General features: G+C 43.1%; 4 protein-coding genes across 5 annotated transcripts in view; 2 read left to right on the plus strand and 2 right to left on the minus strand.

Moving 5' to 3' along the window:
* Positions 1–91: 91 nt before the first annotated feature.
* On the minus strand, positions 92–3,005 carry LOC119018302. Its single transcript, XM_037095843.1, has 5 exons — positions 2,925–3,005; positions 2,011–2,087; positions 919–1,083; positions 618–749; positions 92–415 (listed from the first exon to the last, which is right to left on the minus strand). Exons 2-5 carry the CDS (start codon positions 2,084–2,086, stop codon positions 279–281), a joined length of 510 nt encoding a protein of 169 aa, XP_036951738.1. The 5' UTR covers position 2,087; positions 2,925–3,005; the 3' UTR covers positions 92–278.
* Positions 3,006–3,045: 40 nt separating this feature from the next.
* On the plus strand, positions 3,046–6,156 carry emc8 (ER membrane protein complex subunit 8). The gene is made up of 5 exons (XM_037095842.1): positions 3,046–3,583; positions 4,010–4,086; positions 4,211–4,280; positions 4,492–4,586; positions 4,681–6,156. Exons 1-5 carry the CDS (start codon positions 3,371–3,373, stop codon positions 4,838–4,840), a joined length of 615 nt encoding a protein of 204 aa, XP_036951737.1. The 5' UTR covers positions 3,046–3,370; the 3' UTR covers positions 4,841–6,156.
* Positions 6,157–8,485: 2,329 nt separating this feature from the next.
* On the plus strand, positions 8,486–11,867 carry gins2 (GINS complex subunit 2). Its single transcript, XM_037094815.1, has 5 exons — positions 8,486–8,875; positions 9,434–9,548; positions 10,387–10,486; positions 10,640–10,766; positions 11,336–11,867. The coding sequence occupies exons 1-5, from the start codon at positions 8,786–8,788 to the stop codon at positions 11,462–11,464; spliced, it is 561 nt and encodes a 186-aa protein (XP_036950710.1). The 5' UTR covers positions 8,486–8,785; the 3' UTR covers positions 11,465–11,867.
* Positions 11,868–12,437: 570 nt separating this feature from the next.
* gse1 (Gse1 coiled-coil protein) overlaps positions 12,438–24,880 on the minus strand; it is a 181,455-nt gene continuing 169,012 nt past the window's right edge. The window contains exons 7-17 of one of the 2 annotated variants that reach the window (XM_037094813.1): positions 23,764–23,928; positions 23,271–23,641; positions 22,639–22,969; positions 20,378–21,021; positions 20,147–20,259; positions 19,741–20,008; positions 18,008–18,121; positions 17,025–17,399; positions 15,926–16,312; positions 15,439–15,542; positions 12,438–15,179 (exon numbers count right to left, since the gene is read on the minus strand). In XM_037094813.1, coding sequence (XP_036950708.1) covers positions 15,039–15,179; positions 15,439–15,542; positions 15,926–16,312; positions 17,025–17,399; positions 18,008–18,121; positions 19,741–20,008; positions 20,147–20,259; positions 20,378–21,021; positions 22,639–22,969; positions 23,271–23,641; positions 23,764–23,928 — 3,013 coding nt within the window. In that variant the 3' untranslated portion in view covers positions 12,438–15,038. The remainder of the gene's footprint in view (positions 15,180–15,438; positions 15,543–15,925; positions 16,313–17,024; positions 17,400–18,007; positions 18,122–19,740; positions 20,009–20,146; positions 20,260–20,377; positions 21,022–22,638; positions 22,970–23,270; positions 23,642–23,763; positions 23,929–24,880) is intronic. The other variant, XM_037094814.1, reaches the window with a different exon arrangement.

Consider the following 24,880-nt stretch of genomic DNA (forward strand, 5'->3'; position numbering starts at 1 on the left):
TATGTTCAATAGTTCTTTTCCCAGCCCTGTGTAGTGTTGCATCAAACATTTAAATAAAACAAGCAAGTTAAGACCATTAAACACTGAGACGTTTTATCAGTTTAACTATTTTTATTTTCATTTCTATAATACACAGTGACCTTAAGAGGAAGTGGTCTTCCAGAATGCACAGACTGAGGTAATATGGACAATGGATAAATACAGAAATATAGGTATTTGTGTATCTTTGAGTTGGTCTGCTGTTATGTTCAAGTATGCTTTATGGTCCTCTGGGTCCTTTACTTTTTCCACTGCTTGTTCTCGTAGTCCCACTTGGCGGAGAAGCCCTCCACGGGGTTGATTCTCATGTCCAGCATCCTCTGGAGCTCCTTTGCTTTGTACTCAGGATCAAATGTGTGTGGGACGTCTCCGTATACTACAAAAAGACAATACCAAATGTGTCAATTGATGAGCTTAGTGCGCTGATTTGCAACTTTGTACTAAAAGGATGATAAGTGCATTCTTCTCCCTCTAAACTAATTAGATTTTGAAATCTAAGGCATAAAACTACAGCAAGCCTTGCAGATTTGCAGGCATATCATGGCCAATATTGCCATTATACTTTATGCAAGACATACCATACTTCCTCTGCCAGAGCACAACAAAGCCAGTGAAGCCGATGAAAAAGAACATCCCTGCAAGCACAGACTTCCACTCCGATGTTGGGTGGTTCATCTCAGCAAAGCTCTCTTTGAAGCTGATGCGGTACACTGAACAAACAAAATCTAGATGATTAAAATTGTAATGGATGAAAATGTACCTAACCATTAAAACATTACTACATTGATTAATACAGTGCTTGTTGGTAACAGGATGAGTTTGATCAAAAGATATGGATATTAGAGCATGTAGAAAAAGCAGAGGGCAGTGAAGTCCTACATGCAATCTTCTCATCATTGGAGAGGGAAGCCCAGGAGCCCATCTCCTTCTCCTTCAGGGACTTCTGCTCTGGACTCAGGGTCTGCACATAGCAGATATCAGGAAGGGGTTCTTCCCGCTTATCAAAGTAGGCAGGGAGAGTGTAGTCCTCTACCTTTGCAACACCTGCAGGGGACAACAAACACTGAATTCCTTTGTTTATGTCAGTCTTCTCTTAAATGTCATGACGATACCAAGGCTGACACGTTTTTTTTGGACTAGGACTATGCTGCTAAAACATAACACTCTGATACACAGAACCAACATGGAGGTTAGCTACAAATGAGTTCATTAGCTACAAAGAAATGCACATAGTTCATTTTGTTCAGAATTGTTTGAGGATGTACCAACTTACAAAACAACTGGTGTGGTGTTAGGCTGTGATGAAATTTTAATCCACTCCCAGCCCTCCACAACACTTTGCATTCTCTTCTTGACACGGTACTCAATATACATATATCATTAAGTGTGTCACTTTAAATGTGTCCATATAATACTAACGGGAACATGCTGTCACTGAATATATGCCTGACACTCTGTGCATCTGTAATACCTGAGTGAGAGCCAGTTCAGCTAGAGTACTTGTGCTTGCAGTTGATTGGCACATGAAACAATGTTGTAACACACACTTATCAGCTGTGGATTGAGTCAAATGCTCTTCAAACTAAAGTGGCAGATGTTTAGCTAAGGTGTCAGGTAGTTGTGAGGCAGGAGAGATATATCAGATTGTTTACACCAGCCCGGATCACTTTACACGGTAAACTGTGTTGTTGTCGTTGGCAGGGAAATAAAGATAATTCTATGTATGCTGTCACACAAACATTGCCTTTTGAGATTTTGCATTCAGAGATAAACACACCTCATGGCAAGTAAATGAATATTTGTCTTTTAGAAATATGTACGCTGAAGCTTTGAGATCCAATTGGATCCTCAACGTATGAGTATCAAAAAGGTCAAACTGATGATTGTTTGACGCGCAAGACTCAATCTACTGTACTGCTATCGCCTCTGCCAGAAATAGAATATAGCCTGGTCATTTCAGGTCACACTCACCATGTCCTCCACGTACACACACAGATGTTGAAATGGCACGCTTGCCAACGAGGCGCAGAGCTCTGGTGGCCAGCATTCTGTGGCAAATGTTATTTGAGACATTAGCAAATTCACTAAGGATATTTCCATACATATAAACACATGAGTACGTATACATCCTCCTTACGATCCTTCTGTTACATTAACATACGTTTTATTATGTTACTATGACGAATAACCATCTCCCTTCAGCAGACAGACAAATAGGAAGAAATCAGGAACCTGTGTAAAAGCTGAAAGTAGCTGCTAGGATACGACAACAAGCACAGTTGAGTGGTCGCAGGTCTACGAAACAATGCGATTTTAGGCATTGGACTGCCGTTATAAATGCTTAATACTGTTGTGCTTTCAAACGAATTAGCGCAAATTACAAAATAAAGACGTTCAATTCACAGGCACGCTGACTTGCTGTTAAGTGTCAAAACCAAAGCTTAGCTTCGTTTACAACTTCTGGTTAAGCTAACGTTAGCTTTAGCTGCAAACACAAGGTCATAGCGCCCGGGAAGATATAATCACAGAAATACCAAATTCTTTAAGACGATACTGTCCGACTGAATAGTTGCCTATTGAATGAGACTACATTTATAAGAACCCTCGGTAGACCACCGTGACATTTAGCGTTTACGCAGCACACATGACATCACGAACCTGATGCTACAAGCTACAGACTAGCCTAGCCGGGACGTTAGCACCGACCCGCTCAGACAAAGTCACTTATACACAGTCGCTTATTTCGGCTAAAATAACCAACTCATCTTGGGCCATTACCCACACTCTGGTAATGCATGAAGTCACAGTGTGAGTGGGCGGTAAAGTGTGATGAATTTCTATGTCGTAGAAAAGATACCGGTGATAAAAGAATACAATTTACTTACTTCTCCTCTCTCCCGTACGGCGATGGTCTGAAAGGAAGTGCGTTTGCGAACGGATATACGTACGTCACAAGGAGAAGGAGGTGAAATGAGGCCAGCTTTGCGACATTCCGACTCCTGTTTACGGCACCACCGGTGCTAACGAGTGGAAGGTGGAAGTAAGATTAGCTCGTACTGCTAGATTTCATGACAGTGAGCAATTTATCGAGCACAAAAATACCGTCTTGTTTCTTTTGCTAATCGTAAAAGCTTACATGTGCGCGCTAGAAGGCACGTCGTCGACCACATATTCGGGCAGTCAGGTGACTGCCGAGGTAGATGTCTACTTTTTATCCGTGCTTTATGTGCAACGCTAGCTAACGGTAGCAGGCGGTAGTTCATCCCCGTCGTGTAACAGCCACTCAACTTCCCCTCGTCTGTCCACGGGTTTCTGCCAACTTCCTACGAAAATGCCTATTCAGTTGACAAGTCAGGCATACTGTAAAATGCTTTTACACGCTGCCAAGTATCCCCACTGCGCCGTGAACGGGCTGCTGGTGGCAGAGAAGACGAAGGAGAAAAAGAAAGACAGTCACAGTGAACCGGTCCTGTGTGTGGACTGTGTGCCGCTATTCCACGGTACTCTCGCCCTGGCACCAATGCTAGAAGTAGCTCTGACACTGGTAAGTGTTCCCTCAGTGTATTGGGTGCACATAGCTTAAACCAATGTAATCAAATACACTAGCCATAAGTTCAGTATTTTGTTGAAACTGTTTAATAGGGGTTTTGATGCACTAACAGGTGTTTTTGTTTTTTTTTTAATATTGTGTGCCCACTATTTTTCAATAGAGGGTGTAATGAATATTTGAACCACCTCCCATATAAAGACTAATACACTTAAATGTCATATACATACTGTTGAATCAATAGCTCTCTAAAGCAGTTTCAACATTCACACCTTCATAAACTCATGGTTTATTGCAGGGCATCGTTATATTACATCCTACAAGTTCCAAAACTGGAAACTAAACCAAGTCCTGTGTCTGTGTTTTTATGCTCCCTCTGGTTGAAAATGAATGAATGTCCCTCCTCTCCTCTTCCCGTCTCAGATCGACACTTGGTGTAAAGAAAATAATTATATCATAGCTGGATATTACCAAGCCAATGAACGCACAAAGGATTCAAGGTACTGACGGCCAAATAGATGCAGACACCCCGCAGTTTACAAGAAATCAATCACTCAACCATGCCCCCAAATTCCCTCTGGGCTCTACTTCATTACATTTTCCGGTCCTCTCTCTTTCTTGCAGACCCAACCAAGTTGCAGAAAAAGTGGCCGCGAGGATTTCTGAGAACTTCAGTGACGCTGCGATTGTTATGGTATCAGTAAATCTTTTAGGCTGGTGCTCATGGACCGCACTGCTGGTTTAACATGTTTTTGTGCATCAAGTTTAAAGATAAGATAATCTTTTATTATTCCCACAACAGGGAAATTTGCTATATGTAAGCAGCAAAGAGGATAGCAAAAATAGAGGGCAATAAATAAAACAACAGTAATAAACAAGAAAAAATGTCTTTTTTTTCCTTTTAGGTGGACAACAGTAGATTAACAATGAGCTGCTTTGAGCCCATTGTGGTCATCTATGATCACCATGAAAACAAGTGGAAAAGCAGAGACGTAACCCCGTAAGTGTCTCTGTTGAGGCACTGCAAGACTTATATGGACCATGTTTCATGCTTTTGTCAAATTCTCAAGCTAATGTTCTCGTTTGTCTTCCAGTGACTGTTTCGAGGACTGGTGCGAAGCACAGAAGATCACATCTGCTCTGCTGGAGGGCAGGTCCTACGAGAACCTGATTGACTTTGACAATCATTTGGATGATCTAAGGAACGACTGGACCAACCCTGTGATCAACAAGTCCGTCCTGGATCTGTGCTAAGGCCCTCTGTCAGGAGGAACCCTGGACACACACACACACACACAATTATTGCTGCCTTTTCAGCATGCATGCTACTTATTGTGTAGCACTGGAGTACAGTAATGCTGAATATCTAGTCTTTGTTCCATCGCAAAGGCCTTCGTGCTGACGGGGTCTTCCGGAGCACTGACCAGTTGGGCCCACGTCTGTTAAGGGAAAGCACCATATGTGCACTATTGGCACGTGCCCACCTTTACAAGGTGATGCTGACGTGATGAGGGCAGTTATGTTTTTGAATGCAACTTAAATGTGTTTTTTTTTTGTTTTGTTTTTCTGCAACGGTTTGTGTTTATTCATAATTGTGTGGATTAAGTTAAATTTATTAGAGTATTTGATTTATTAAATTCTACGGCCAGAAGCCATACAAAGATCAAGTCCTAAAGTATTACACATTTTAGGTATGATTGTACTACTGAGATATGATATAAATATATGTTCTTTATTACATTTCTAGTTTGTTTTAAGCACGGAAACAGAGTTCACATGGCAGAACTATAGTCTGAAGATGTCCGTGGTCAGTTTCATGAAAAAAAAAATACAAAGAGAACGTATAAATGAAAGTGAGAGAGAGACATGAATTAAAGGTTTTGTCTCATCAGACTGTATGTCACACCAACTCCAGTCATTCTGTAGAGGCACCTGCAATAACAACGGGATGAGTGAATCGAGAGGTTCAACTTTTAATAACAAATGCATACTCAGACATTTCTATGATGCATGTGAGCCGTTATTGTCACCGGTGTGCTTCAGAATTTCTTTCTGGATAGTGTACATGTAGGCGTATCGGCTTTTCATTGTTCAGAACAACAGTACAGTGAGTCAGATTACAGGAGTGTGAATTTTGTTTTGTGTTGGATATGTTTTAGGTAACAATATTTATTTGACCACTCTAAATCCTATTATTTAATAAGCAATGTTAAAAAAAGGTAATATTTAATGTGAGGATACAAAGCTACCTTTTGTATTTGAGATTAGAATGAATCATAATTAGTTCTTTGTGTGGACAGACATTTTTTTACAGACATTTTATTAACTGAATGTACAATGAAACCGACTTTTGAAATTATCCAAATCTCTGTCAGATTCGTCATTCGATAACTCACAACATTACCTCTAGAGTTTTTAGAAAATGTTGATTTAGTTTGAATGGTATCGCTTAAAATAGCCTATCAAGGGTTGTACTAACGCATTTATCAGTAACCCATGTGTCAGGGTCATTATTCACTCTGCTATTATCCACTCAGGACAGGTAGAAGGGGAAAAAAATATTTTATATATTTTTTTATAGAATGGCTATAGACACAATTATTTATTAATCCCAGTGGGAACATCATTACTGCAGCAAAGCCACAGCAATTGCTTGTAAATTAAACATAATCTCTAAATAATGAAGTTTGATGTGTAGTCAGAGTTTGACACTTCATACCTGTTCAAGATGTCATTTCCTGCTCCTACAAAGAAAGTGTATAGCATTGAATAACCAGGAAGCTATGCTGATCTTTCCTCACATATGATTCCTCTTTACTGGCTTCCTTTGTTTGTCCTCAGTTTATCCTACACGTTCACATCACCACCTCTAATCACTGACAGACTTTGCCCTCAAAATTGTCACATTTCTTTCCAACCTGCCCCACTTTGTTTTATCTCCATGTGGGGAATCATTGGCACCTGCAGTACAATCATGTGTATTAGGTTTTATACCTGCCCTGGATCAGGCTTTTATCAGCCCCTATAGTGAACTGTTATATTATCAACTCATGACCACAGAACCAAATTGAGGTGTTGGACTCATTTGTCAGCCACTGGCTATGTTTACTGCTACTAACCACTAACATAAATGTCATTATTAGGAGAGTCTTCATATATCATTTGTTTCTATGCAGTCAGGGCCCCATCTTATGATTACATTATTTATCAGTTAATGTACAGATTATTTTCCCCAATTAAATTCTGTTCTATAAAACAAAGTAGTGACACATGCACAATTTCCTAGAGGCCAAAAATATGTCATGAAATATCTTGTTTGCAATCAGTAGTCTAAATCTAAATTTTTGATGGTGTGTGTGTGTGTGTGTGTGTGTATGTGTATATATATACACACACAAAAATATATATATATATATATATATATATATATATATATATATATATATACATATATATATATATATATATACATATACACACACATATATATATATATATACATATACATATACACACACATATATATATATATATATACATATACATATACATATACACACACATAGAGACAGAGAGAGAGAGAGCAAATGTGATCAATGTGCCATTTCTTACACTCCAGAACTTTATTTTGCACAGCTATACAATTATTTCAGTTATTTCATCCTCAATTTCATTTGCACTCACAAATATTATGTATCTAAAATTTTAATCAAAAATTATATTTATCACCAGTCATCTTTAACTGAATTATACAGTGGGGTTACAGTGCTAGTGTTACTTCAACAAAGCAAATACACTTATTTTAAGTTTGTGGTTATTTTAACTACTCTAACTAATCATGGCTTCTGCAAACTAACTTTGTCAAGTGGAAAACTTGTATAAATAACAAAGACCACAAAATATATTGAAATGGATTTAACAACAAGAGAAATGCTGGAAACAATCTTTCTGACATGAGTAACATTCATGTTGGCAGACTAAATTTTTTTGTTGTTGTTGTGTCCTTTATCTGTCAGAAAACTCCCTGTGAAACTAACTCTTATCAACAGATTCTGTTATGTTGGGCTCTTCTGTACAAACACAATTATTCTCCTCACAGTTGTATCTGATAGAACAATACTTACATTTCATATTTTGTTTGTTACTGACAAATATTGTGAACCAACTTTTGAATGTGAACGGTGAATTGTGTGGTTATGAGGCTTTTCTAGAGAAACATAGTGTTAACATTTCTCAACAAGAGTTTGACATGGTTATCAAATCAAATCAACACCTCATAGTATAGTTTCTTTAGCACAAAGCATACATCCCGATGAACTGACTTTAATTCTATTTGGAATGACATATTGTTGAGGCAAGAGACAGTACTCCATCAGTGCTCCATCATCACTTAAAGAGTTTCCTTTCATAGGTACTTTCCCGTAAAAGACAATGTTTGCCTTTTTGTCACCCTGATGTAAACAACAGATGCTGACAAAGATTGATATTATACTCATCTTTAACAAATCCAGCTGCTCCCCAGATGAAATATACATAATTAATTTGATTATTATTTCAGGCAAAATATTACATTCATAAAAGAACATGGCTTGAAAGATTGTCCTACTGTCACACTTTTAACATTACAGATATTAAATTAAAATTGAAATAATTTTTTAAAAAATGAAAAAAAAGAAAAAAAAAAGAACTGTGTTTTGTTTGTAGGTGCTTGGTTGTGCTGAGGCTGGATTGGAATTTTGAATTTTGAAAGTCACAATCATGTTAGGACTACCGGCGTCCTCCACGTTATCACTTGGTGAATGTTGCCACCTAGCGGCAAAAACTGGCAACTGTTGCTGTCACATGACCCATTTCTTCATTCCGGGCCGGACACAGCGCAGTGAAACTTAAGGATCAGACAGTGTCGTCATAAACAAGCGGTCCGTGACGAGCCAGCCAACAATCTTCAAACTAAACTTTCTCTAAAGATTCAGACACACTAAGTGCTGGATATGAACATGACACTCAAACATACCGACGATGTTTAACGTGAACACCGCGGAACGAAGTGCTGACTGACATTACGTCGCTTGTTGATGACGAAGCTGTCCCACCCCGCGGAGTTCTTCATACGGGTTCATGCAGCCTCCAGCGCGGGAAACATTAGCAGCGCAGATGTGAGGGTGAAGTTTTTAGATACCAAACAATTTAACAACAGTTATGGACCCCACGGAGGTAGAGTTCCTCGCTGAGAAAGAGACGGTGAAGATAATCCCGAACTTCAGCCTGGACAAGGTCTATCTGATCGGGGTAAGTAAGTGAAGTCAGCTGGATTTGTCAGGACTACTCTTTGTTTTTTGTTGTTTTTTTGCACACGGTTAACCTCTTAGAAAATACTGATAAAGTTAGCCACATTGGCTCAGTAGTTAAAGGTTAAACGTGTGGGCTTGAGGTAGAAATTCAAACGCAAAATTTGAATATTTACAGTATTAATGAGGTAGTAATGGAAAGTCTAATACTAATTTCTTCCGTAACTTAACAATCAAGATGTCCTCAGAGGTAAATAAAGTCCACAGAGCACTGTTTGGAGCTAGAAAGGTGGCAGGGTCTGCCACAATGTAAACAAAGTTAAACAGTGTGAAAGATGTTTTTGTTTGTGAAAACAAAGATACATATTGTAGGCATTAAAAAAAATAAATCACTGAAGATCTTCTTCTTAAAATGTCTTCCCCAAAGCTGCATAGTGCCTCTTTAACATTAGCGTGTGTCAAACCTTACAGTCGGATGGTGAGATGTCAGATTGTAGTCTGAATATATTCTGTATGGGCCAGCAGTGTGTTTTTGGGCATAACATACATCTCTCCTCAGGGCGATCTGGGTCCCTTCAACCCTGGACTGCCAGTTGATGTTCCCGTGTGGTTGGCCCTTAACCTGAAGCAGAGACAGAAGTGCAGGATTATGCCTCCTGCCTGGATGGATGTAGGTAAGATACACAGAGCTTATGGGTCTTTGATACCTTGTCAAGCTGTTGAGATACCTGACTACTTTTAAGGTTTGAGCTGAAAAAAAAAGTACATTCTTTGATAGGTCTGGTGAATAAATTCAACATACAGCCAGATATATCTGGTACCTTGGAAACTTTCTGATCTCCCCCTGCATCATCCAGAATCAGAAGTAGAGGTGTGACCCATCCCAGTACATAAACACGCCAAAACATAATTTAAAGTCGTCAACTGTGCATTTGACGTGTGCTGTGATCTACAAATGTATTGTTTTCACATAGCAGCGGCAAACATCACACACAACACGGCTGCACACTCCTCTCTGAGAGTTTGGCGGCGAAGTTGACAGCGCCTCCTCGATTCTTGGCTGATTAACTGGACTCACTGTACTTCTTATATGGGTGCAGACGTTAGCTCAAGGTCAAAACCAGTGTGTGTAGCCAGCTTTCAATATACCAGGTGCATAATGATGCAGGGACATGTCACTCAGTGCTATACTTAGGCTCATTGGTGTGTTCTTAATGGACAACAATGCAGGCTTATGGCCCAGTGGAATAAGACACATCGGGCTTTGGCTGCACAGAATGTATTTGTTTGTAAGATCAATTCATTGCTCAAGAGGATTATAGAATATGGCCGGGTTTATGCCTTAAAAATGTCAGATTTCTCATAAAGAGAAAACCTGAACATCATTGGCACAAGCTGATGAAAATAAGAGAATTTGAACTGTGATGTTGACGTTCATGCTGATTTCCTTCATCTGGTGATGGTGGCTCGTCAAATTCCTGTTTCGACTCACCCTGTGTTGATCCTGTGCAGAGAAACTGGAGGAGATGCGAGACCTTGAGAGGAAAGAGGACGCCTTTACACCCGTTCCCAGTCCTTACTATATGGAGCTGACCAAACTGCTGCTGAACTAGTAAGATATTTCTACTTCAGGCATCCCCGTGCACAGATGAGACTTGTATGTGTTCATAGTGTTGTATAGTAATTCAACTGATTGTGAAAATGTTCCCTTGCTGTCTGTGTACGTGGCACTGTCATGTACATTATGCTCTGTGTGTCCCTGTAGTGCTTCTGACGACATCCCGAAGGCAGACGAGATCCGCACGCTGGTCAAAGACATCTGGGACACACGCGTTGCCAAACTCCGCCTCTCGGCAGACAGCTTCATCAGTCAGATGGAGGCTCATGCCAAGGTACGGCTGATGACGAAGAATTGCACGCCGTGCATTTAGTGTCCACATAATGTTCGAGCTGTCACTTTAATGAGCGGATGGAAAGAAAATGACTCGCCAGCCATTCTGACAGTCAATTAAAATGTCAAACATTTGCTTCTTCTCCTAAATGTGATGATTTGCCGTGTTTCTTTGTCATCTGTGATAGTAGTAAACGAAGAGTCCCTGGGTAGAGCAGAGCTGAAAATAATGAGTCGAATAATTCACTCTCCATTTATTTAAAACGGCGAGTGGAGGTTGTGTTGAAATTCAAGAAATGTGTAATCACTTTGGAATCAATTTTGTGCAACTTCAAGTGATGAAGAAACATTTATTAAAGTCGAACCTCGCAGCCCCTTGATTGTTTCTTAAAGCTATGGTTACAGAGTCTTGCAATATAATGTGGATTATTCATTTAGTTACCTTGTGTCTGTGCTGTTTCCTGCTCCAGCAGATGTGAGCACACGTCCAGAGCAGCCATTAGAGAAAAAAAATCTTTTTACCGGTTCTGACCATATCTCTTTTCTCACTCTGCTTCATTCCCCCTGCAGCTGGACAACCTGACTCTGATGGAGATCAACACCATACGATCGTTCCTTCTTGACTCTCTCAACTGCATGTACAAACTACGCTCCAATCTGCAGCCCGGTGCGAGTAAAGGACAGTTCAAGGACTATTGATCCACGAGATCAAGATCCAGACCTGCTGAATGGGTCTGGATCTGTGGAGCAGACTGTGGTTAAAGCCGCGGGTACTTACTCAGAAGGCCCTTCATTACCCAAAGGACTGTTTTGGGTTTTTTTGTTTGTTTGTTTGTTTGTTTGTTTGTTTGTTTTTCAGAAATGGAATCCATGAGATTTATGTAAATGTCTGATTGAAGCCTTTTTTTAAGAGGTTATATTCATTTTGAGGGAGGCACGTGTTAATACATACACATTCAAAGAAGCACATAGGCTGTATATGTATCTGCTGGTTTAAATATGTGGATATTTAATTTAATTCAGGACGCTCACTGTAGTTTAAAACCGCCACCATTTTTGTATATGACAAGAAGTAACAAAAATAAATGTGTTTGTTAATATATTGAGGGTAGATGAGTTTTCTGTTTTTGTACCTCCTCCTCATCCTGCATATTTCAGTGATCTAGATGAGGTTGTTCTGCATGTTTGCTGGACTGTTTGAGGTTTGTCTGCAAAATTACAGAAGCGATAAGCACTGGCAAACTTTTCTCTGGCATCATGCACATGTACAGCAGCCATATGGTGGTTTGTTATGTGGGTAAAAAGGGTAAATCAGTTTATAGATTGATTGCCCCCCTTGACAAGCAAAAATGTTAAACGTGCTGGTTTCAGCTTTCTCTGTGAGTGCTTTACTGCTCACAAGAGCCGTTGGTACCTGAATTTCTTTCGGATTTGAACTGCTGACTGAACAAAACGTGTCATGAAGAAGTCAGGATGAAGCTTAAATATTTAAGAGCAGTAGAAGAATTGGTTTATTATTAGAATTATTTATTAGAATTATTGGTTGAGGTTAGTGCTTAAATATAATAAGTAATGAAGCATCTTTGTCAGGAACAGTAGAGAACAATCATTCACTAAACTATAATTATGAACGCCCACGTACCAACCAGCACCCCACACACAGAGACGAAGGTTGACATTTAACATTTTTGAAATATTTTATTTTCTTTTTTGTCTGAAATCACAGCCATATATTCATAAATACCTAATTACTACATTCAACAAAGAATATATTACATTACAATGAATTCAAACAAGTACATTTTTAAAAACAGGATTTCACAGCATCTAGACATCCTCCACTGAGTAATGGGGCTATTGCATGGGGTGTGCGTGGGCTGGAGACGACAGGGAGGCTGGGTAAAGGGTGCTCACTTGTACTACACCGTCCTCCCCGGGGTCATTGGCAGCTTATACCTCAGCATGCGTGCTCCCTCATTAACCAATAGGCTGCGCTCTTGTCTCTCTGCTCTGTAAAAAATGACAGACTACACTCTGGAGCCACCTGGTCCTCTGAACTGGCTTGGGCCTCGTGATTGAACAGATTCTCGGAGATGCGTTTCAGATGAAAAGGAAATTCAGTGTTGGGTTGTTGACATGCACATGACTAGAAGGCGTGAGACGTACAGTAGACACTTGGATGTAAAGTCCCTGATCGCTGATGTTGTGTGTAGAACGTCCTTCATGTGGAAACTGCAACTCATTCACATGCTCCCAAATTCTTGAGGCACTTGTAATTGATACGCTGTATAGTCTTTAGTTAACTCTCTCTGCACATTTTCAAAGTTAATTATGTGTTTGGAAATACTGAAACGCCCCATTTTGACAACCAACAATCCCAACTCGCCAATTTCCGGTGATTTTTACGCCTCGTGAATGGGCTACGTGAGGCAACACGAGTCATAGGACGGGAAGTCAGTGTTGAACCTGTGGCTGAATCTCAGGGCAGAGCTGACGACGAGGCTGACGGGCAGGCAGAGGCTGTAAACGGGTACGAGGCCGGTTAAATCAAACCATTATGTACCAGGAAATGCCTCGTTGAATCTACACTTTGTGTGGTTTTATTAATAACATGTTGGCAACTTTGGGTCCTAAAAATGTAGAATGGAGACGAGTGGGGGGGAGTCAAAGGTGTTCGATGGTGGAAGATGTCTGTTTCTGAATGTTTTTTGGCTTTAGCCTAATTGCAACTCGACTAAAATGAAGAATCCAAAATGCTACTGTTTTGTTTGTTGTTTTGTTTTTCATTTTGGCACTGTCCTCTCACGGCTGCTGATAAGGGCTTGATCTTGTAAGGCTTGATCTGACATTACGCAAACCGTCGTGCTGTATTGAGTTCCAAGTTATCTGATGTTGTACAAAGTGAAGTGGAAGGTCCAAACGGTAGGATAAAGCATCAAGAACCAGTTTAATCAGCTGGCGGCTTAAGAGACTCTTCATGTCTTTACAAAGTAATCAAGTATGTCAAGTGACCAAAGTAAAAAATAAAAAAAATAAAAATAAAACAGAAAACATTGTATTATCGATCTCAACTGGTTTCTGAATGAGAACGTCTCAAGCTGTCTGTCACGCCAGCAGCAGTGAAGCCGACCAGAGGAGTTGTTGAAAAGGGGACGTTGAAACAGAGAGACGCATGTTGCTGTGAAGGAACGGGGATGAGAGGGCAGGAGCCACGCCTCAGGACCTCTAAGTAAGCTTTGCCGAGCTCAGACACCACGCGAGGTGGCCGTGGCTGGGTCTCAGTTGCGCAGTGCCAGGCGAGAGAGAGTAAGAGGGGGGGAGTGTATCCTTTTCTCTCTCTCTCTCTCTCACTCTGTTAAATGTCTCAAAATGAGCTGTTCTGGCCAGCAGCAGTACAAACACTAAAAGCAAGGCTTTCTTTTTCCAACCCCCCAAAAAAAGCATAAACATATAAAAATGGCAGGCTTTTTTTTTCTTTTAAAAGAACAATGATTAAAGTAATAAAAACATACAAAATTCTTTTTAAGTCTTCATATTATATACAATACAAGGCTGAAGCACCTTTTAAAATTCTTATTCTCAAATTTTCTATTTCGAAATAAAACATTTTCCTTAATTCTTTCCAAAAATGTGCATTTTTCTAAGTTCTTCCCTAATTTCAACAGTTCTTTGTTGCAACACAGTACCACCAGGTAGTTCTTCAGCTTTTATTCTTAAGTGCATTTCCAGTTCAAAAGCTCATGGCCACTGTGATAAAAATCAGTCCCGACTGGCCAGAAGCCTTTGGAGCGTTCAAGTCTCTTTGACGACGCCCCTCCCGGGGCAGCTGCTCCCTCATTGGCAGGATTGTCTGTGTAGTTGTGGCATCGAGGGATGCAGGGACTGAACAATGGAGCAGCGGGGGACTGAAGACTGTGTGAAAAGCAGGTGCGTGTGTGTGTGTATTTGTGTGTGTTTGTGTTCATCTTCAGGTTCTCCTGCCCCGTGCCCTCGCTGATCTCGTGGGGTTGGCTACATTGGCACGCGTTAGTGGCTCGTGGCACAGTCCCTGGCTAGCCACAATCCAAAGACTGCCTTTCCTTCACTGTATGGTCCTGTATCACCCATCTATCCATTCACTCAAACCATTCATTCATTCATTCACTCATTCTTTTTATCTAGCCAGCCATGTTCTCCTCCATGGAGCCATGTGGACCAAGCCATGAAAAATAAACTCTGGGCGTCAGTCTGAAAGGGGAGGCGGCCTGGGGAACATCAGGTCGGCGTGTTGGGGTCACCTGGGAGGGTAGCCCTTGTAATGGCCGCCTCTCGGCCAGTGTGTCTGTGGCAGCGTCAAACACTTCCTGAAGTGCTCCAGCTCTGCTTGTAGCTTCTCCCTTTCCACCGCCAGCTTCTGTCTCTGGGACATCAGCTCCTACGCGACCAGAGGAGACATGAAATAGAAAGTTAACACAGAATCCAAACAAGGAGGGTCACTTGTATGACGTCTTTGTTGTGATAGACTGACTTCAGTTCATTTAGTCTGATTTTAAAGCCATTTTCTACCCAGCGTATATTAAGGAGGACAATAAAAGAAGTGTGTGTGGAGATGGAGGGCAAATGTGCTATGTAACACAGAGTGTTAGAAGACACAGCTGTGTGTGTGTGTGTGTGTGTGTGCGTGTGTGTCTTACCCCCATGGTATGAGACAGCTGCTCAGCAGTCAGACTGAGGTTGTAGTTCTGAGCTTCTAGTCTTCGACACTGGCTCTGCAACACTTGTCGCTCCAAACTTTGCTCTAGTGGACAAAGTTGGGAAGGGGAAAAAATAAAGGTTGGGGATTAGAGAAAGAATATTTGCATGCTATCTAACAGCAGATCCAATCTAACGCCCATTTATCCTCATGTTTCTCAGATCGATCAGATGGATATAGTGCTGAGTGAATTTCTGGGAGAAATCTTGATTACACATCGGTATTTTACAATGAACCAGGTACAGGAAGGATGAATACCACCCTCGAGTGACAAAGGAACTCTACAACACCTGCTAAATATCAAATCGATTTGTACTGACTTCAGCCATGAAACGATATTAAATCGTACACTGATTTGAGATAAAAATCAATAAACTTTTTTTTTCCAGGAATAAAAGGAAACACTGAATATCTGTGTGCCCGCATACCTTCAACATATTCCTGATAAGCTTCAAATATAGATTCAATCCCCTGCCACCTGGAAGCAGGAGCCTCCTCTTCCTCCTCGTCCTCCTCCTCCTCAGAGTCATCTTGACCTGACAGGTCCTCCCTCGCCCCTGAGGCCTCCCGGTGCGGGGGCGCAGAGAAGTGCTGCCCGTTGGGCTGAGAGTGGGGGTGTGTGAGCAGATGGGGAAATGGATGTGCATTTGAATGAGATTGCGGAAGTGGAAGTGGATGTGGAAGCGGATGCTGATGAGGATGCGGATGTGGATGCGGCTGTGGCGGCCGGCCGGGGGCGCTCTGAAGCTCTGGAATGTTGTAGTGAACAGACGACTCCTGGAGGTGCGACGACTCCGATATCCCCGTGGCTCCACCTTGTGGACAAGACGGAAGAGAAGGCAGTGTTGATTTATTTCATTCGTCTGGATTTTTTGCACAGACTTCATGCTTAAAGGCTTAATTAATTTTCGCAAATGTAAACACCAAGTTAGGTCCCTCTGCAAACATCTGTTACATTTTCTAACCCTAACCCTAACCCAATAAACAAAACTTTGTGTACACAGCTACAGGTACAAGCTAATAACAAAAGGAACCCTAAACATGGCCATAATAAATCAGTACTTTATGTATGTCATCCTGGGAATTATCCTGGAAATCTGTCCTTTTCGACAACACTGTCATGATTTTTGAATTAACCAAATGATGATTAAGTAATTGACAATGAGAGAGATACTTGACCCATTGATGAAACTAGGGTCAGTTAACAACTGTTTCCATTGTCTAATTAATTGATCAGTGGTTTGGTCAACTGTCATAGAAGCTCCTCAAAACAGATCAGAACTTTTGGCAAAAAAACCCCCCAAAACATTTGCTGGTTCAAGCTTCTCAAATGTGCAGATCTTTGTTGGAACAAACATACAATTTAAAGATGTCATTTTTCACAATGTCCTTACATTTTTAACTAAATGTTTTGCTGATTAACTACAAAAACAACGGTCTTGTCTGCCCTGTTTTTTGACAGTCTCTCTTGTCTCTGGTCACGATGCTGCATCCCAGATCATCTTCACTGCGACTTGTGTGGCTCACCTTTGTGTTTCTGCAGAGCCTTCTGAGTGGACTGAAGCACTGATTCATGGAACTGCTGTGCGAATTCCTCTGGCGTGAAGCTGTCCCAGGGTTTGGTGCGTCCGTTGACGCTGTGCAGGCCCTCTTTAGCCTGCAGGGGGAGCGGAGGCCGCAAGCTGTTCAGCAGGCTGGAGCTCTTCTTGGAGATCGGTCCCTCACTGGGCCCCCGGGCCTTGTCAGGGTAGACAGCTGGAGAAGGGGGTTCCTTTGGTCTTAATGTGTCCCCGAGGGGTTTCGGATGGCCATTGGGGGACGGCGGGCAATGTGAGGAGGGGCTATGTGGTCTGACGCTGTGGTGGTCTTCTGATTCAGAGGAAGGCTGGGCAAATGCAGAATCTGCAATCATTTGAACACGTGTTAGTCGTGATGAGGTCAAGATCATCGTTACTACAGATGGAACACTCCAGTTACTAACTGTAGTTAATTTAGATACATCTACCATCCAGATGCACTGTACACAGGGTTAGTACAGCTTTTTATTAGTAAAATTCAATCACTGTCCAAGCACATTCAGTGGATCTAAACCAACATTTTCAGTCACTCAAAGCCTTTATGATGGCATCTAAAGTTTTATGAAGTTTACAGAATTCCTTTACAGCCAAAACAATCAGTGTATATTATCACTTTGCTTATTTTACCAGCTGTTCATATAACATTTTGACTGTATGTTTTGATCCTGATTATTTACCTTTTAACTCCTACTCATTTCAAAGCTATGCACAGCAATCTGACAATGGGATTGTTTCATTTAAAAAAACGATTTATGTTGAAAACCAAGCAGTTTTCAAGGATTCTATTCAAATTCAAGTGCATTTCTAACCTTTAAAACATACAAGTAGCAGTCGAAATGAAGCATTTTTCAGACTTTCTATGAACCCTGTATGCAAATGGATAAATACCTATAGGAAAGTGTGCATATTTATGTGCATTAGCATGTGTCTCACCAGAGATCGGTGCCTGAGGGCTCTTACACAGCGGATGAGGGGCATGTCTGATGGTGTCCAATGTTACACTCTTTTCTTTAATGGCCTGAAGCAGCTCCACTACTCTTTCATTGTCTAAGAGAGAGAGAAGAAGACATAACGTCTAAGTCTTTGTATTTTTGTGGCATTATTCCTATCTCTGTGTGTCTTATTCACAATCTCATAGGCACCTATCTCTTAATGCGTGCGTGTGTAGTGTGTGTGTAGTGTGGCCTGACAGTGCGCTGCCATCTACGGGCAGCAAACAGTAAATCAAGAGGATTAGGCGAGGATCGCCGTAAGCCCCCTGCTGCCACTCCCGGTTCCTCGTCAGCGCGTGTCTGTGTGTGAACACGTCTACAATCGGAACCTTGACACAAGTCCACCTTCTCTATCTAGGCCAATGTAAAGCACTACATTATGCATACACGGTTTAATATATGCCGCCTATAATATAGGGGTCTGAGGTTGACATGTTCATTGTTTGACCCCTTTATGATTTCCTTCAAGGGCTCGAGCCGAAATGTTAATGAGAACGCGGCGCATGTAGAGCAGGCAGGGCAAGCCGCGGAGCCGCCTGGGAATGGGCTACTTCTTTCTAAAAGCTAAATGAGCATGCAATCATTCTTCTTCTTTAGATGTCAAAGAGAAGAGACATGATATGACTAATGGATGGGGATGTTTGTGTGCCACATGAGGGGCACTGGGTCAGCCTCCGTGATGCAGCGGTTTCTAAGTCACTCGCCGGAGCACAATGACGATGCTGGACGATTTAACAATGTCTGTAAAAACTATTTTCTGCTTTACAGACAACGGGGTAAGCTTCCTCGGCACGCCCCTTCTTTATTTAAGCAGTAAAGGGAGCCATGGTTTATTTAATTAAGAATAGCTAAGAGGCATTGTTACACACAGTTAACTCTCCACTAACTATTGTTGTAATTAAACCAGAAGAGTGTCGATCTCCGCCAGGCTTACAGTCTTAAAAAAAAAGGGATTATTCAAACTAGTAGCATGCCTAACTTTAATAGATCGTTACAGATCAGGTATGGCATCAAAGGGGCAGTATGTAGGGATTGGCCATATTGATCTTTGACTTGCAGATGCACATGTTCAAGATGAGATAAACTTTTTTTTTATTATTGGTGTCAGTTGCCGATTTTTAAGTCTTGCTGATTGCTGGAAATGCCTTCTGCTACGGCATAATCCAGATTGTAAAATGGTGGTGTAAAGCCAAAAGTCTAAGCTTCACGAGGACTCTCAATCAATATTCATTTGAATTCTCGACACAACCTGCTCTTAAGGCATCGACATTTGGCACTGATTGTGCTAATAGGCACACGGTGGCTCCGACGTAATTTAGCCGGTGCCTGTAAAAGTACAGAGTGTACCTCGCAGTAACACTATTCCAAAACTAAAAGCAAGTATTGAGTAACAGTGCTCCAACAGAGCAGTCGAAGCAAGAGGATTGTCAAAAATTGTGAATCACTGCAGCCACAAGAGGTCCTCGAGCATAAAGTTGTTAATGTGCACAACAGTATCGGATCGATGTGTTCTGTGGTTAGACACAACCAAAAGCATGATAAGCAGCTGAAACTATAAGCAGGTAAAACTTAAGAGCCACATGAAGAGATTTACCAGGGAATGTTTTAGTAAATCAAAGGTGTCTCTTGGCCCATACAGGGCTTTATCTGTGTATTACTGTAAGCCTTTCTTACCTCTCCTCTGCTGTATAGTGACATGCGACAGTCTGAACATGGTGAGGAAGCGCTTCTTATCCTCCAGCTCGGGTGCTCGGTCCATCTCCTCAGGGGTGAAGCGCGTGCTGAGTTGGGGAGGAGGGGGAGGAGTGCGTTTCGAGTGCAAGGCGGGCGGCGAGGGGCTGCGCTCCCTGAGCATCCTCCTCCTCTTCCGTCTCTTCTGCTGCACCAGCTCATCTCGCCGGCCCACCGTGGTCAGGCTGAACGCTCCCAGGAACTCCAATTTCTGAGCAGAGAGGTGGATAATTAAAATTAAAAAAAAAAAAATAATAATCGTTCTGCAATGTTTTGTCATGAGAGCTTGTGCGCAGTGTGCCTCCATCAAGGAAAACACAGAAGGCTCATGTGTTGGCAGGTGTTTTACCTCTGTGGAGTCATCCAATTTGAGTGGGGGCTGCTCTGCTACTCTCCTGAGATGGGCCCTCACCTCCTCCTCGTCACTCTCGTCGTATGAGTCATCCAGCTCATAGTAGTAACCTGCAGCAGAGACACAGAGGTCACTACTGACACCCCACTTTTCTTTGAATCCTCTGATGAAGTTAACTGTTACATAAACCAATGTACAGTGCATGATTATCAAGTGTGTGGTGAGTACCTTTCTCCCTGGCCTCCCTCCTCCTCTTCTCCTCCAGGTCCAGCTTGCTGACAGGCCTTCGGTGCTGCTGAAGGATCTCGTCATAGATCAGCGTCGTTTCTGTACTCATACCAAGTGTGGCTACCTGTCCCATCCCCGGCCCAGAGACCATTCCAGGCCCTTGTCCATGTCTGTTGTGCCCTGGGTGTCCCTGGAGGTTCTTTAGTCCGGCGTTGCTCTTCACAGCTCCCTCCAATTCATACTGGCTGGACAGGGACAGTGACGCCCTCTGCTGGCTAAAGAACGTCTGAGTGGATTTCTCCAAATCAGCGAGGAATGTGCTGGGCTCCGGCAGGCCCGGTGGACCTCTCAGCGGGGGATATTTCTCCATCGCCCCCCCCTCTCTCCTTCGTGCTGCGTCTTCATATTTCGAGGGCCCCGGCGGCAGCCGACTGAGCTCGTAGTGTCCCATCCCTGAGGGCTCGTGGTTACGTCTGGAGTCTGAGACTGTTTCTATGAGAGATGCAGGGTTCCACAGGGTGGTGGGAGGTGGAGGGTGGTGTTCGCGTGGCGGCTGAGGAGGTTTGGGGGAGATGAGGGGCGGAGGAGCGCCTAAGTGAGGGTGGAGGTCCCGGCTTCCTGGTTCAAGGTGATTTGGTATGGATCTGTAGCGATACAATGGGACAGTGGTCATGTTTATCTGTTGGAAATACAGTACAATGTGCATATCTCCTCTGAAATTGATTGTTTTCAAATCACACATTCAACACAGAGGCACACCATAGTGCTCATACTCCTTGCCCATTTCCCTTCATCCCTGTCACTGTGTCTGTGAGTTTGTCTGAGCAAAACAGTGTTATCAAGCCCAGACAGAGTAGCCCAGAGCAGAGTGAGGATGTGGCCAAGGCTTACAATATCCTCCAGATATACAGGCTGGTTTTTGATCTGTTGGGTCCTTGTAGTGTGGGATGCATACAGACACACACACACACACACACACACACACACACACACACACACACACACACACACACACACACACACACACACACACAGCCAGAAAAGTGAGAGAGCAAGTTCAGAGAGTGGTGTCATGAAGAGGAGGCCAGGAGAACATTTCTCCTGACAAACAGGCAGGCAGACAGACAGGAGGGCAGACAGAGGAGAAAATGACTTATATAGGGACGGTAAGGCCAGTGGAGTGTTGGAAAGGGAATCGTATTCAATTATGTGAGAGAGGAAAGAAGTATATATATGCAAAGAGAAAAACAAGAGATGTTTGAAAAGGAATAATGGTGTAGTGGTGAAAAAGAAATGGCAACAGTGGCGAAAAACAGAAAGGCAGATGGCTGATGGACACTTTCTCGAGCGTCTTTCCAAATCAAACCTGGCAGGAGCGCGCGCTGCATGACCAGTCAAATTATCTATGCCTCCTGTTTGTGTTTGCATTTTCTGTGTGTGAGTGAGTGTGTGTGTGTGTGTGTGTGTGTGTTTGTGTGTGTGTGAGAGTGAGTAAATGCGTGTGCATTATCGGCAATCTGCAGCCTGTGAGCTGTGATTCTGTGATTATACCGTAGGGTTACTGATAGCAGATGAGTGTATCTGTCCTGTCCTACCAGTTCAGAATTAACCACAACCTCACTTCTGAATCACACACACACACACACACACACAACAGCACAAACACAGGCACAGTAACAAAGGAGGGTAAGTCGGGGGGGGCTTATGCTGTGCAAGGTTGAGAGGATTAGCCGAGAATTAGCCTTTGTGTATCTTAGCCGTCCCACTCGCTGCCTGTTTGAAAACCCTATCCACTAATCATGAAAAGCAGTGATCGGGACCTCGCTTAAACCTTACATCAACACCTAAACATAGCTTGCGTGTTTGCCTACACGTCGGCCCCTGGAAGGAAGCATGGACAGAAATAGAGACGACATGATGCTTCTGACAGGGTTTATCTTTTTTTTTTTCCGGTCCTGCCTGAAAACAAACTTCTAAAGCCTGCCAGCTTCTGAGGCTTCAAAAAACACGCACAACTGTCCCTATCTGGCTAGCAGAGACAGCGAGCCAAAAAACACCCCTGAAATAGTGTTTTCCACTGAAAGCGTGCACACATTTTGTGTGTCACAGAGAAACCGAGAACTGCTGGTCTCTATCAGATACCATGGGCAAAACATCTCTGCATTCGCAAAGTCAGGTGGGAATGAATACTACCATGGCATGTGGTAAAAAAAACTATTAGTGGGTTCTGGGATTTCTGCACCCGTTGGTTTGAGTCTCACCTGTGTGGGTCCGTCCTGTGATCTGCTGCGTCACCCGGCCGACCCAAGTCCAGGTGCTGCTCCAGAACCTGCTGGCGGAATTCAGACACCTGATACTGACGATCCTCCTTCTCCTGTCGCAGCTTGCGTTGCCGTGCCAACCACCTCTCCTCCTCGTTGGTCCTCTGAGCCATCATTGAGGCCGAGAGCCCCGGCCCTACAGCGCCGGGCCCCATGTAGAGGCCGTGGCCTGAGATTAGGCCGGGAACAGGATGATGTGATTGGACCATCGAAGAGTGGAGTCCTGGAGGCACCGGTTTGGGAGCTGGAGGGATGGGCTCTTTGGTTTTATCTGCAGAGAGGAGAAAGGTCAGTGTAAGGGTCGGATAATAGGGATCCAACTAAAGATTCTTTTCATTTGATAATCTTCTCAATTCAGCAGTTATTCGTAAAATGCCTGAAAAAAAGGTGCAACCACTGAGTTTTTAGCAAATACACTGAAACGATGACTTGATGATGAGCTGATTATCACCAATAGCTGCTGATAAATTGCCTTTCAGCTCTATCAACGTGAAGTGTTTATAGGCAGAGGTGTTGACAAGCAGTGTGACTATGGCTTGAGGAAGCTACAGGGGGGCGGCGCCGACACATACCAGCCCGATTGGGGGTGAGTCTCTCAGGCTTGGTTCGGTCCTCCTGCCCCCTAATGGCGTGGAACTCGGCCAGATAGTGGCTCTCCATGGCCTTGGACGCCTGCAGCTCCTTCTCCCTCAGCGCTCTCTCCTTCTGCCTCTCCAGCTCCTTCTCCCTTTCCCTCTCTTTCTCTCGCTCCCTCTCACGCTCCCTTTCTCGCTCGCGCTCTCTCTCCCGCTCCCTCTCCAGTTCCTTCTCGCGCTCCCTCTCTCGCTCGCGTTCCCTCTCCCGCTCCTTCTCCCTCTCCGCCTCCCGCTCTCGCTCCTTCTCGCGCTCGCGTTCCCGTTCGCGCTCCCTCTCTCTCTGCCGCAGCTCATCCTCCAGCTGGAGCCTGAAAAAGCCGAGTGGATGGGGGGAGGGAGAGAGTAGAGGAAAGGTCAGTGAAATTGGAAAGGACAGTCCTTAAATCACACTGCTGAGAATCTGCTTGTGGGTAAATTAAGGAAACTTTACCTCTCAGACTGCAGCGCCGACAGTGAAGGGTGTGTGAAATCTCCAGGGTAGCGGACACCTGGTAGGTGCATGTGGACAGCGGAGGGATGCATGGGGGGTAAAGCTCCCCCTGCTGGCAACGAATAGAAAGGTGACCTCAAAGCGGAGAGGAATGGGTCATCCATCCTGGAAGATACGGATTGCAATAAGAAAAAAGAAAAAGAGAGAAAGAGAAGGAGTCAGTCTCCCTGTGTGACAGCGCAGCGTTGACTTTCATTAACCCCTGTGCCTCCCGAAGAAGAAACATCACAGGGCCCACTCCGTCTTTCAAGGAAGCAGCCGCGTCTGTCAGCCAACCTCCATCACCGCACCGCACAGCCAGCGAGAGACTGTGTTGTGTGTCCGTGCACAACTGCTTGTGTGTGTGTGTGTGTGTGTGCTTGTGTTTGTGACATCCACCGCTCATCCCCTCATTAAATCCATTACAGTGCAGTGTGTGATGGGTGCTGCAGTCTTCTGATCTTGCTGCGTTGACAGACCAGGGGCATGCAGCCCGTGTGATAGCCCAAAGCAAACCGGGTCCTTCTCAACAGATACAGTCCACTGGATCACGATGTTGTATACCGTGTTTTTTTTTTGTTTTTTTTTTTAACAAATATCTTATATATTTTCTGCTGCGGGCATTTTGCTCTCCATGAACGCTGGAGCTGTTATATAAAGAACACTATAGATCCTCACAAACCACAGTGCTGAGAGCAGGATACCGGATTTATAAACGGGTCAGGGAATTTCTCAAATATCATGCATGAACAAGATCCAGATTTAGAGTTAAGTGAAAAACCAGCTGCGGCTCTCTTGTGTATGCCATTTCAACCATAGGTGTGATGTAGCTTGGGTAAAGACGAGGACAATTGATCTATTAAAAGGGTAACTGTGCAGTTTTGAGGACACTTGGTGGTTTCCAAGTCCGATAAGCAAACTATTTTCAAAGAACAACACAATTTCACACTGTTTTATGGTAGCTACCTTTCTGTGTACTGGGCACCTTATTACCCATGAAAATGACCTGTTTATATGGAAATACATCAAATAACTATTTCTGAATCATACTGTAAACATCAACTTTCTGATTATTCCC

This window comes from Acanthopagrus latus, chromosome 4 (genome assembly GCF_904848185.1).
Source record: "Acanthopagrus latus isolate v.2019 chromosome 4, fAcaLat1.1, whole genome shotgun sequence".
Lineage (NCBI taxonomy): Eukaryota > Metazoa > Chordata > Actinopteri > Spariformes > Sparidae > Acanthopagrus > Acanthopagrus latus.

What these genes read in the sequence shown, in the direction of transcription:
- LOC119018302 (XM_037095843.1), bottom strand. Translation starts at nt 2,086, where the DNA reads ATGCTGGCCACCAGAGCTCTGCGCCTCGTTGGCAAGCGTGCCATTTCA. An exon ending in CAATGATGAGAAGATTGCAT is followed by an intron (nt 750 to 918) that starts GTAGGACTTCAC and finishes TTGTTTGTTCAG; the next exon opens with TGTACCGCATCAGCTTCAAA. An exon ending in GCTCTGGCAGAGGAAGTATG is followed by an intron (nt 416 to 617) that starts GTATGTCTTGCA and finishes GTCTTTTTGTAG; the next exon opens with TATACGGAGACGTCCCACAC.
- gins2 (XM_037094815.1), top strand. Translation starts at nt 8,786, where the DNA reads ATGGACCCCACGGAGGTAGAGTTCCTCGCTGAGAAAGAGACGGTGAAG. An exon ending in ACAAGGTCTATCTGATCGGG is followed by an intron (nt 8,876 to 9,433) that starts GTAAGTAAGTGA and finishes ATCTCTCCTCAG; the next exon opens with GGCGATCTGGGTCCCTTCAA. An exon ending in ACCAAACTGCTGCTGAACTA is followed by an intron (nt 10,487 to 10,639) that starts GTAAGATATTTC and finishes GTGTCCCTGTAG; the next exon opens with TGCTTCTGACGACATCCCGA.
- emc8 (XM_037095842.1), top strand. Translation starts at nt 3,371, where the DNA reads ATGCCTATTCAGTTGACAAGTCAGGCATACTGTAAAATGCTTTTACAC. An exon ending in TAGAAGTAGCTCTGACACTG is followed by an intron (nt 3,584 to 4,009) that starts GTAAGTGTTCCC and finishes TTCCCGTCTCAG; the next exon opens with ATCGACACTTGGTGTAAAGA. An exon ending in AAAAGCAGAGACGTAACCCC is followed by an intron (nt 4,587 to 4,680) that starts GTAAGTGTCTCT and finishes TTTGTCTTCCAG; the next exon opens with TGACTGTTTCGAGGACTGGT.